The sequence below is a fragment of the Lipotes vexillifer genome, unplaced genomic scaffold (genome assembly GCF_000442215.2).
Source record: "Lipotes vexillifer unplaced genomic scaffold, Lipotes_vexillifer_v1.1 scaffold314, whole genome shotgun sequence".
In the NCBI taxonomy this organism is placed as follows: Eukaryota; Metazoa; Chordata; class Mammalia; order Artiodactyla; family Lipotidae; genus Lipotes; species Lipotes vexillifer.
This window is the reverse complement of record NW_006777107.1, coordinates 1180639-1191570: the sequence shown is the minus strand read 5'-3', so window position 1 is coordinate 1191570 and position 10932 is coordinate 1180639. Positions and strand designations below refer to the sequence as shown.

General features: G+C 36.7%; 1 protein-coding gene across 2 annotated transcripts in view; it reads left to right on the top strand.

Moving 5' to 3' along the window:
* MET (MET proto-oncogene, receptor tyrosine kinase) overlaps positions 1–10932 on the top strand; it is a 135567-nt gene that overhangs the window by 96946 nt on the left and 27689 nt on the right. For both annotated transcript variants that reach the window (XM_007450782.1, XM_007450781.1), the window contains exons 7-11: positions 554–656; positions 763–899; positions 1577–1738; positions 2505–2604; positions 6104–6322. In XM_007450782.1, the coding sequence (XP_007450844.1) occupies positions 554–656; positions 763–899; positions 1577–1738; positions 2505–2604; positions 6104–6322 (721 nt within the window). The remainder of the gene's footprint in view (positions 1–553; positions 657–762; positions 900–1576; positions 1739–2504; positions 2605–6103; positions 6323–10932) is intronic.

Sequence of the window (10932 nt, the reverse complement as noted above, 5' to 3'; positions counted from 1 at the left end):
TTTTTTAAAAAGTTATTTAATAAAACAAATTATATTTATACTTTTTAGGATTATAATAAGATTACTAATTCAAAAATAATTCTGTGGAAAGCCTATCACAATTTCATCATTTTTTAAGTAACTTAAATAAACACGTGTAACCTAGAAATGTATCTTTTGACATAATTTAAAGAAGAGATTCTGCTTAGTTGTAATCAGCCCATTGTTTCACATGCTGTTGAAACACCATTTCTCCATCTTAAGTATGCCAAACATTATGCCTATAATTGTATATTATTAGGTTATAATGAACTTTTCAATTGGTGAGGTCTGCATTGATGAGGTTTAACATTTCCTGTTTTGTCTGTATGAATAATACAAGACAGTCAGTATAAAGTTTAGCATAATAGTACAGAAACAGAATTATACAATTTTCAATTCAGTGCTTACCTGTAAACTCTGCTTGCTATTTAGAGTAGTCAGCTCACTGTTTAGAGATAATGGCCCATAATATAAAACAGCCAACCCAGAAAATGCCTTTGGATTTATAACATATAAAACTTTGTTTTTTCAGGTTGAAATGCACAGTTGGTCCTGCAATGAATGAACATTTCAATATGTCCATAGTTATTTCAAACAGTCGAGGGACCGTACATTATAGTACATTTTCCTATGTGGTAAGTCTAGGCATTAATTCTCTCATGAACTAGGATATTTAATTATTACATAATCTACTTAGAGTTATAAAATTAACAAGTTATTTTGTTTCTATCTCTCATTCAGGATCCTATAATAAAAAGTATTTCTCCAAGTTATGGTCCTAAAACTGGTGGCACTTTACTTACATTAACTGGAAAGCACCTAAACAGTGGAAATTCTAGACACATTTCAATTGGTGGAAAAACATGTACTTTAAAAAGGTGTTGTATTTATTTTGTGTTGCATCAGTCAAGATGGATTAATATGTATACCTAACAAATCAAGAAAAGATTCTTCTTCTTTTGTGGTGAAAAATCAAGATGTTTATTATTTACTCTCCATCTTACAAAACTTTCTCCTTCCCAAATCCATCTACTCCTTTTGGCTGATTTTTCTACCCTTCCCTTATGGTTTACTAATTCCACTTTTAAGTTTTGTCTTCCCATCCACCTTCTTTATTGTTATGCTTAGTATCCCACCTATGCTATAAGCTGTGAGATTCTGGTAATTGACAATAAATTAAGATAAACATTTCCATCAAGATTTACAATTAGATCAAATCACTTTGGGGGGGGTGAGAAGCATGAGGGAGATTGGGTTAGGAAGTTACGTTTCTGCTTCTTAGATTTGGGAGAGCTCAGTTTAATCAAGTGCCAAAAGGATACTTTAAAATTGCTTAAAATCCCAAATATTTCTAAGTCAAGGATGACCTAAGTTTGGGATCCAGTCACTTGTAAATTGACTACAATTTCTAGATTAGAAAGAGTTTTTTTCTAGACCACTTCAGGAAATTCCCATTTAGGAGCCACTGACTGATACCCTTTTGATTTATGTATATAATTCTAATACATGTGTGTCTCTAATAGCAAAGGTCCATTTTCTTAATTTTTTTGTTCAGCGTTTCAGATAGTATTCTCGAATGTTATACCCCAGCCCAAAGCACTCCAACTGAGTTTCCTATTAAATTGAAAATTGACTTAGCCAACCGAGAGATGAACAGCTTCATTTACCGGGAAGACCCCATTGTCTATGAAATACATCCCACCAAATCTTTTGTTAGGTAAGTAAAAGCTTCTGATGGGTATAAGAAAATAATGAACATGAGGATGACTGGCTGTCGAATAGTCAAAAGGAAGACAGTTTTATCTCTGGATTTGATACTGTTGCATTTTTTTTTGAAGGCTACCTTTCCAATTCGGGAGTGAAAACTACATTCAGGCTCTGAGTACAATTTGACCTTATCACTGCTAGTTCATGCCATTTTATCCTATTCTAAATAGATTTCATTAAAACAGTTTAACTGGACATCATAGTTTGGATATTTATGCACTTATATTATGTACATTTTAATTCTATACTAACCTTAGTGCCTAAAAGTGAAATCACCTTTTTCTCTTCATTCTTCAGTGTATTTTTGCCCTGCCTACTTTACACACAGCTTTTCCCTATACCAGACTCCCTCTGAATCAATATCTCATTGGACCCAATTCAGTCTGCCTTGTTTCTGTTAATTCTATCAGTCTAGCAACAACAGTTAAGTTCATTTTTCCTTTGTATTTTTTTCAGACAGGAAAAAATATTTCTTTTGCATATTTTATGAATAAAAAGACAAATGCATTTCTTCAGCTTATAAAATATGAATTTTTAAAACACTTTCAAGTTAAATAAGTTATTGCCAAAGAAAAACTACCACTGAACTTTCATTTGACTTTGGCTGTGGCTATAACTTGCAGTCACTACGTGTGATTTAATTTAATTTCTCTCTTAAAATACTTGATAGAGAAAGAACCTCTCAATATTGCTATTTTTCTATTTTATTTTGCCAGTGGTGGGAGCACAATAACAGGTGTTGGAAAAAACCTGAATTCAGTTAGTATCCTGACGATGGTAATAAATGTGCATGAAGCAGGAAGGAACTTTACAGTGGTAAGTCCTCTGAGTGATAGTTATGCTTAGAGCTCAGCATCTCTGCTTCTGCCACCAGCTTTCAGGGTAGCAGAGACATTTCAGTTTTGCCTTTAATGTTTGCTAGTTATCTTCCTTGCAGCATAGGTCAAATAGTATTTTCTATTCAACAACTAAAATTATCTAGTCTCAGGCTAACATAAAACACACACACACACACACACACACACACACACACACATAATATTTAGACACAAATAATGATTATCAACTTGAGGCAGTGTTTTTTAAAGACAGTCAGTACAAGGGCAAACCACGTCATTCCCTGTCTTAGTTCAGGCTGCTATAACAAAAATACCATAGACTGGGTGGCTTACACAACAAACATTTATTTCTCACAGTTCTGAAGGCTGGTTAAGTCCAAGACCAGGGTGCCAGCAGATCTGGCTGTCTGGGGAGGGCCTGCTTCCTGGTTTGCAGATGATTATCTTCTCATTGTATCCCGACATGGAGGTGAAAGAAAGTGGCAGTAAGATCTCTTGTGTCTCTTCTTATGAGGGCACTAACTCCATCATGAGAACTTCACTCTCATGACCTACTTACCTCCCAAAGGCCCCATCTCCAAATACAATCACACTGGGGATTAGGCTTCCAACATATGAATTTGGGGAGGATGCAATCATTCAGGCCATTGCATTTCCCTATCCCCCCTTTTTTAATATCCCATGGAACATCAACCCTTTTGCTCTAATAAAACCCTTGGGTAAAGCCTCTAATCTTGCCACAGCATCCTTGTCTTCCTAAGTGGTACAGTGTTTTCTTACACATCCCTGCTTCTTACCATTCCTCTTGTGCCTTGGTTAGCATGTTATCAAATAATGAGAAAGAGCATTAGAATATTTATGTCTTAGATTGTGTATGTTGTTTGGTATTTCTCCACCTTTTTTCTTTTATTTGCAAGGTCAATCAGAATTTAACTGAATTCCTCCTTAAAAGTGATTGACCTATTTTGTGCTCTAACAATTTTGGGACATCACATTAAAATGGTAGTTTTACTTCAGACCTTAAGAAGTTTGGAGTTATTTACAAAGATTTCATATTTTTGTTGTTTTTCTTTGATATAAAATATCCATAATCTAGTTGGACTTGTACATGCAACTTAGAATGAAAGTTCTAAGTGCCCCCTCTCAAGCAAGGGCTTAACTGGGGAGGCAGTAGATTGAATTACAACACTTCCTTTTAGATTCCCATCCAATATTTTGTGAAGGCTAAGACCACAGTGTGCTTTAATTACAAAAACCAATTTGGGGCTAAAAATGTCAAGCCAAATCACCAAACAATAAGGTCATCTCAAATGAGATTTTTCTTGACCTTCTCAATCAGCCACATTGCATCACCTCTAAAGAGTATTATTAGATTTTTATAATATTCCTGAGAGATTGTACTCCAGGGAGTCACCGTATGAAGTAGAGAGCTTTGAAACCAATCCCTGCACATGGCCACAAACAAAGTTAGAATACCGCCGCTATTCATTTAAAGGACATCGGTTCTCCACAGCCAGGCATAGCAATTTTTCATTAACCTATAAAAATAACAGTAACCCTCTTTGGTGTTGGCATGTGACTTTTTAAAGTAGAAATCTGAGAAATTATTAGTTTATCTAATTCACACCGAGCCTGCGTTATTGAAATAACGGCTAAGTTTTCTTCCTTCTCCCTCACCAGCATTATGATGACATGTGGCATCATTCATTCATTTGTAATCAAATAGTTATTAAAACCTCCTAGATGTGCCAAGGAAGATTCAAACAATGGTAGAAGATTTAAATCTTATCTGTTTACATATCTGGAAATGTAAACTTCTCTTATTTTAGCCACAAACATATTAGTACAATAGAACAATGCATTCAAATTGGACAGGAATGAAAAATTCAGTGGGTCTATTTGACTATTGTTTGTGAAAAACCTCTTAAAGAGACGTGTGTTCCTTCCATGTTCCCTGCTTCTTATAGAATTTGAAGCTGACCATGATGAATTGAACCCATTCATTATTTAACAGAGAAAAACTCTTGGTCAGGTTTGACTTAGATATACCAATCCAGCCACAATAATTTTTAAGCCTAACGAACTCAAATATTTTAAAATAAAAATACTAATCACCTTCTTAACAAAATGCATATTAATTTGGTAATATGCATTATGTCCCAGAAGCCAGCAGTTTATTGTATAGTTTTCAAATTTCTTGTTATGTAGAGAATTACCGTAATAGCAGTAAAACTGTTCATTTCCTTTTTTTCAAGATGATAGAATAAATAGCTTTTAGCATTATAATATGGATTTGATACAAAGCTAAGTAATATTTTATTCATATTATATCTATTTATCAGTTTTCTTTATCTGCTTATAGCACACATTTTTTAATGTAGGATAATTTTTTAAATTATTTTTAAAAGAAAATATCAAATATCCAATTTTGTTTGTGCTTTTTCTGTATATCCTGAGTCCTTTTTCTGTTGTGGGCATAAGTAATTGTTTTATCTCCAACTCTACTTGTCAAAGAAAAGGAAATATGAGGGATGTTGTTGCTTGTTTGTCTTTTCCTTGGGGGAAAAATGCAACCATTTAACCTTAAATGTGCCACTTTGTGTTGGTGGTTTAGTCTAAGCACAATCAAGAGGAAACCACATTTTCCAAACTTCTATAAATCAGAATTACAAAGGGGAAGATTTGAAATGAGAGATGAAAGGGCATGAAATAATAATAACAGAGCCTTTGTAAAATAGCATAGGAAAAGATTTATCAGTAGAGAATACAAAGTGAGCAAGAAGCCATCCAGTGTGGGAGTTACGTGAATTTTAGGGTCAGTGGCCTAGGATTTATGTTCCCTGCTTTGCCACTCAGAGCTGTGACCTGGTCTGATGACATCAGCTTGCAAAGCTCAGTTTCTTCATCTGTAATTATGTGTGTAATCGTAGCACCTACCTCATAGGATTATTGTGAGAATTAAATGAGACCAACCTTGTACTAAAGTGTTTTGCACAGGACCTGGCACTCAGTAATAGATAGCTTAAAACACACTAATAAGATGACCTGTATACACTACCAAATGTAAAATAGATAGCTCGTGGGAAGCTGCTTCATAGCACAGAGAGATCAGCTCGATGCTTTGTGATCACCTAGAGGGGTGGGATAGGGAGGGTGGGAGGGAGGCTCAAAAGGGAGGGGATATGGGGATATATGTATACATATAGCTGATTCACTTTGTTATAAAGCAGAAACTAACCATGGTAGAGCAATTACTCCAATAAAGATGTTAAAAAAAAAAAAAAGACCGTGTTGTTTAGAGAATCACATCTGTCATGTTTGCAGAAATGTGTTCTTCAACATTAGGAAGTTAAATGGAGATTTTTTTCAAAATTGTACATTTTCAATTGATTGTTTGAAACAGTGAAATGTGAAAGTTGCTATTGATGTTGTCAAGCTATGTTCTGTTTACAGTGGATAATTGTGTTTTACTATAGGCATGTCAGCATCGCTCTAATTCGGAGATAATCTGCTGTACAACTCCTTCACTACAACAGCTGAACCTACAACTCCCCCTGAAAACCAAAGCCTTTTTCATGTTAGATGGGATCCATTCCAAATACTTTGATCTCATTTATGTACATAATCCTGTGTTTAAGCCTTTTGAAAAGCCAGTGATGATCTCAATAGGCAGTGAAAATGTACTGGAAATTAAGGTAAGAAATGCTTAAAATCATCTCTCAAATCATCAACTTGCACCTAATTGACTTCATAGCTATGTGAATAAAATTGTTGTGCTTGGTCATTATCTTCTACTACATCGGCAAATATCTAAGCTCTGAGAAACAAATCTTTTTGACATAAGACTAAAAGGTATGTATAATCACGAACTGCTTTTTAATGAAGCATTTAAAAACTCTTTCTTGTGTATATATTAAAAAGTAGTAAATTTGAGACACAAATCCATTAAAGTTGCCTATGATGTATTATTCTGCCAACGTTATATATTTCCCTGGACACCTAAACGTGCTCATTGTAAGATAAAAGGTAAGAGTCATGAAAGTAAACGCATCAACTATAGTTCTGTACTTCCTTCTTATTTGGAATTTTGTATCTGGGTGTGGTTATCTCTAAGCTGATTTATAAATGGAGCTGGATTTCCTCTACCTCAGAAATATATTAGCTTCTAAATATAATTTGATTGGACAATAACAAATCATCTTTTCTAACCCAGCCTGTTGCAAACAAAGAATACTAAAACCCAGAGAGGTTAAGTGGTTTGACAAGTGATCCAATCGTGGCAAAACAAAGACTAGAATACAACTCTTTTATGTTGCTTCAGTCACTTTTACTTCAAATAGTAATAAAAGAGGCAAAATGATCAAAACTTTAATTATCTGTAGCCCCAGTCTCTAGAAACAACAAAATATTTATGCTTCAACATGATGTTTTAGGCATGCAGGATTTTCCCCCTGAAAGATAGCCTGAATGCAAATATGAACAAACACAAAGTAATACGATAGTCCTTGTTTAGTTGTAATATAAATTCCCAAAGACCATCTCCATCTAAGTAAGAATGTTTCTACTAAAATTTTTCTGCTTTTTCAACAAGATTTTATCTATAGCCAAACCCATGCACACGTTCGTACTCATACAAGTTTACTAACCTCGCAACTGTGTTTTGTACAATAATTAAGCAAGCCCAGCGTGAAATTAAATGGAAGCCTGCTTCAACGAACAGCATGTTTACCATAGCAGAGTTCTTTCATCTGCTTCTTTAATTAGTTTTAGAAAGGGAGAAAGAGCTTTTATCACTTCTTTTTTTTTTTCAATAAAATTAATCTAGTGTGACCTTTTGCTTTCAACAATTACTGTGTTTGCCATTTGAAAGATTCCATTTGATTTTTCTTGATGAAAACAAAGGTTTATTTGCAAATATTTTTACACCCAGATAAACTCTATTTTTCTGTTCCTGTATCTATGATGGAAGGATTAGAGAAGAATGGTTCTTTATCTACCCTTTCAAGCAGTCTTATATGGAGGAGAAAACTCCTTTTTCTGTAAATTACATACCCATTATTCAATGTCCTACAAAATTGTTGGACCAAGAAAAGTATGATTTGACATAATCCTCAGCCTTTCAATGCTATTCCCAACCTGGCCCAAGAGGCCTCTGGAAACAGACACAAGAGACCTTCTTTTCTTGCCTATATACAGAATGACTCTTCTCTAACAAGGGTCTAGCACCTGTCATGTCACAGAGTGGCAATCTGGGGAAAAAAGGAACAGTTTTGGGGGACTATTTTGGTGTCATGATTCAGTCTTCTCCCATATTCCATTTTACGTATGTGTAAGAGGAAATCTACTATAATAGAATCTTTGTGTGACAGCAGTTTAACCCTTTATCAATTTCTAAAGTTGATCACATTAAAACCTCTGCCTCTCTGAGGGCAGAAACAAAGAAACATAAAGCAAGAGAAAAGAAAAGAAAAGAAAAAGCCTCTTCTGGACAAGCAGTGAACTGTTTTTTATCAAAAGAAAGGGTGTCATTTTATTTCATGTTGTGCTTGTTCAACTACCATTCAAAACATGAATGTGAAGTATGTTTGTGTTCCATCAGCGAAAACACTATGGAGAGAATTGTGTTTAGAGATTTGCTTCTTGTTGCCAGGAAGAGTTCGTGCTCCTCAAGCAGCCATGCATAAGAATTCCTTGGCTAAAAAGAGACTGTGATAGTTTCCAGCCCTAGTTGTGAGAATTGGCTTAGTCAATAGTTGGTGTAATGATTACACCATGGCCAAGAGGGTCAGCCAAGTTTGGATCAAGAGAACATAATAGAGATCGGGGATCAGTCATTCCTCAGGACTAATCAGAAACCCCATTGATGTGGGAGGTAGTTTATATGCAAGGCTTAGGCACCAGCTGTGGACAGTGGTCATCAGAAGTAGACATCTCGGGACTTCCCTGGTTGCGCAGTGGTTAGGAACCCGTCTGCCAATGCAGAGGACACGGGTTCGAGCCCTGGTCCGGGAAGATCCCACATTCCACAGAGCAATTAAGCCTGTGCACCACAACTACTGAGGCTGCGCTCTAGAGCCCGTGAGCCACAACTACTGAACCCCTGCGCCTAGAGCCCATGCTCCACAACAAGAGAAGCCACCGCAATGAGAAGCCCACGCACCCCACAAAGAGTAGCCCCCTCTCACCGCAACTAGAGAAAAGCCTGTGCACAGCAACGAAGACCCAATGCCACCAAAAGTTAAAAATAAACAAACAAATTTATGGAAAAAAAAAAGAAGTAGACATCTCTTTAGGAGTACACGTTAAGGTACGGTGTTCATGTCAACAACAGCTGACATTTGTGTGGAATTTTAGTTAACACAGTACTTTGACATATGTTGTTTCATTTGAGTCTCGTGGACTTGTGAGATTGGGAGGTCAGTGATAATCATCCCCATTTATAGATAAGTAAACAGAGGTTCAGAAAGATTAGGTAATTTGTTTTGGGTCATCTAGGGAGCAAACAGCATAACTAGGGCTCACACTCAAATTTCTTGATTCCAAATTTGGTCTTCTTTCCACTACATTACAAAGGCTTTCATTTTAACTTTCATTTCATGTATACCAAAATACCTTTCATAATAGAGAAATTTTTTATCATACGGTACATGGATAGCTAGCTATACAATCCTTTAAGTGAAATAGCTCTAAACTCTAAAAATATCTAAAAGTCAATTCTGTTGAAAGAAACCCTGAATTTTTTCCTGATTATCTTATATGACTCTTTGTTCATGATCATATTTTATGGAAACTAGAGAAGCACAGTATTTAATGCTGGAACTAGGACTGCCTGACACTGCCCTGGGGCTTCATCTTATTCTGGAGCATATAGATATACATGGTAATAGAGATGCTTCAGAAGTCCTGTTTGGAGAAGTTGGCTAAAACAGGAAAAGCAGCAGGAAGATCATCTAAGTCAGGGAACAGGGACTCAGGCTACGATACTAGGAGCATAAGATCAAAGGTTGAGAGCTCAGCTAGAGGCCTGTGTCAGTTTCTGGGCATCAGAAGGATCTAGAAAGGAGAGTAGTTCTGAGCTAACTCAGTCTACCTGCTGCCCAGAGCCAGCTAGAGTTTTGTCTTCCTCCCACTTCTGACTAAGATACCTGCAACTGTAGGCCCAAACCCATTCACAGCCACCGTGAGGCCAGTTCTGTCTCTAGACAGGGTAGAAATGAAGGGCTCTTTTCTTAGAGGTCATTTGGTCCAGTGTCAAGACCTATTCTTATTGATGGTGCTCATAAACTAGTACAGTTGACCCTTGAACAACACAGGTTTGAACTGTGCAGGTCCACTATACGCGGATTTTTTCAATAAATACATACTATAGTCCTACGTGATCCATGGTTGGTTGAATCTGTGGTTACAGAACCTCAGATACAGAGGGCTGACTGTGAAGTTATATGTGGATTTTCAACTACACAGTGGTCAGTGCCCCTAACCCCCCAATGTTATTCAGGGGTCAACTGTATTTCCCTGCGCTACACACTTTAATATGCATTCTGTGGGGGAAAAAACCCATATTCCAGGGCACATAGACAGCACCTGTGGTATCCCAGTGCCCCAAGTAGCCAATGAAGAAACCAGTTTAATTTTGGTTCATCCAGCTTTCCTCAAAAGACCTGGGAACTTTTTTCCCCAAATGCCTGTTAATGTCCTGTGGACTTAGTTTTGAAGCTTTCTGTGGTGGTTCTTTGGCCTAGTTCCCAAGCTGAGGGGGCTCATATCCTCTGGATAAAGTGTAAATGTCCCTCCACCACCACCCCACCTCACTAACTTTCTATTGCCAGCCTCCCTGGACCGTGGCCTGGCTGAGTCCTGCTACATCCCCTCCATGGCCTTAACTGACTTTCCATGGCAACATTGTGGCCCCCTGGAGTCATGAAAACTTGCAAGACCCTGCCTGTTATAATGCTATTTTTCAAATCCTACCCACTTCCACTCCTATCTGCTCTGCTCTGTAACCAGCTCAGACATGGGTTCCCAGGCCTGAGTCCTAGATAGAAACATGTCATACCTGGCCAGAGTTCAGAGGAAATGGACAAGGGACATCCTGATATGACAGAGGAGTAACAGTTTTTCACTTTAGAAATATATTCACTTAAACATTATAGTGAGGGGAAGAAACTCTTACTCATCTTTATATTACAGAGTTTTGTCTAACACACAGTAGTAGATGGTAAGTAGATTTGTATTAAATGGAATTGATTTGCTTCATGACCAAGTCCCTTCTTGAACCTTAGTTCTCAATGTGTAAAGCAGGAAT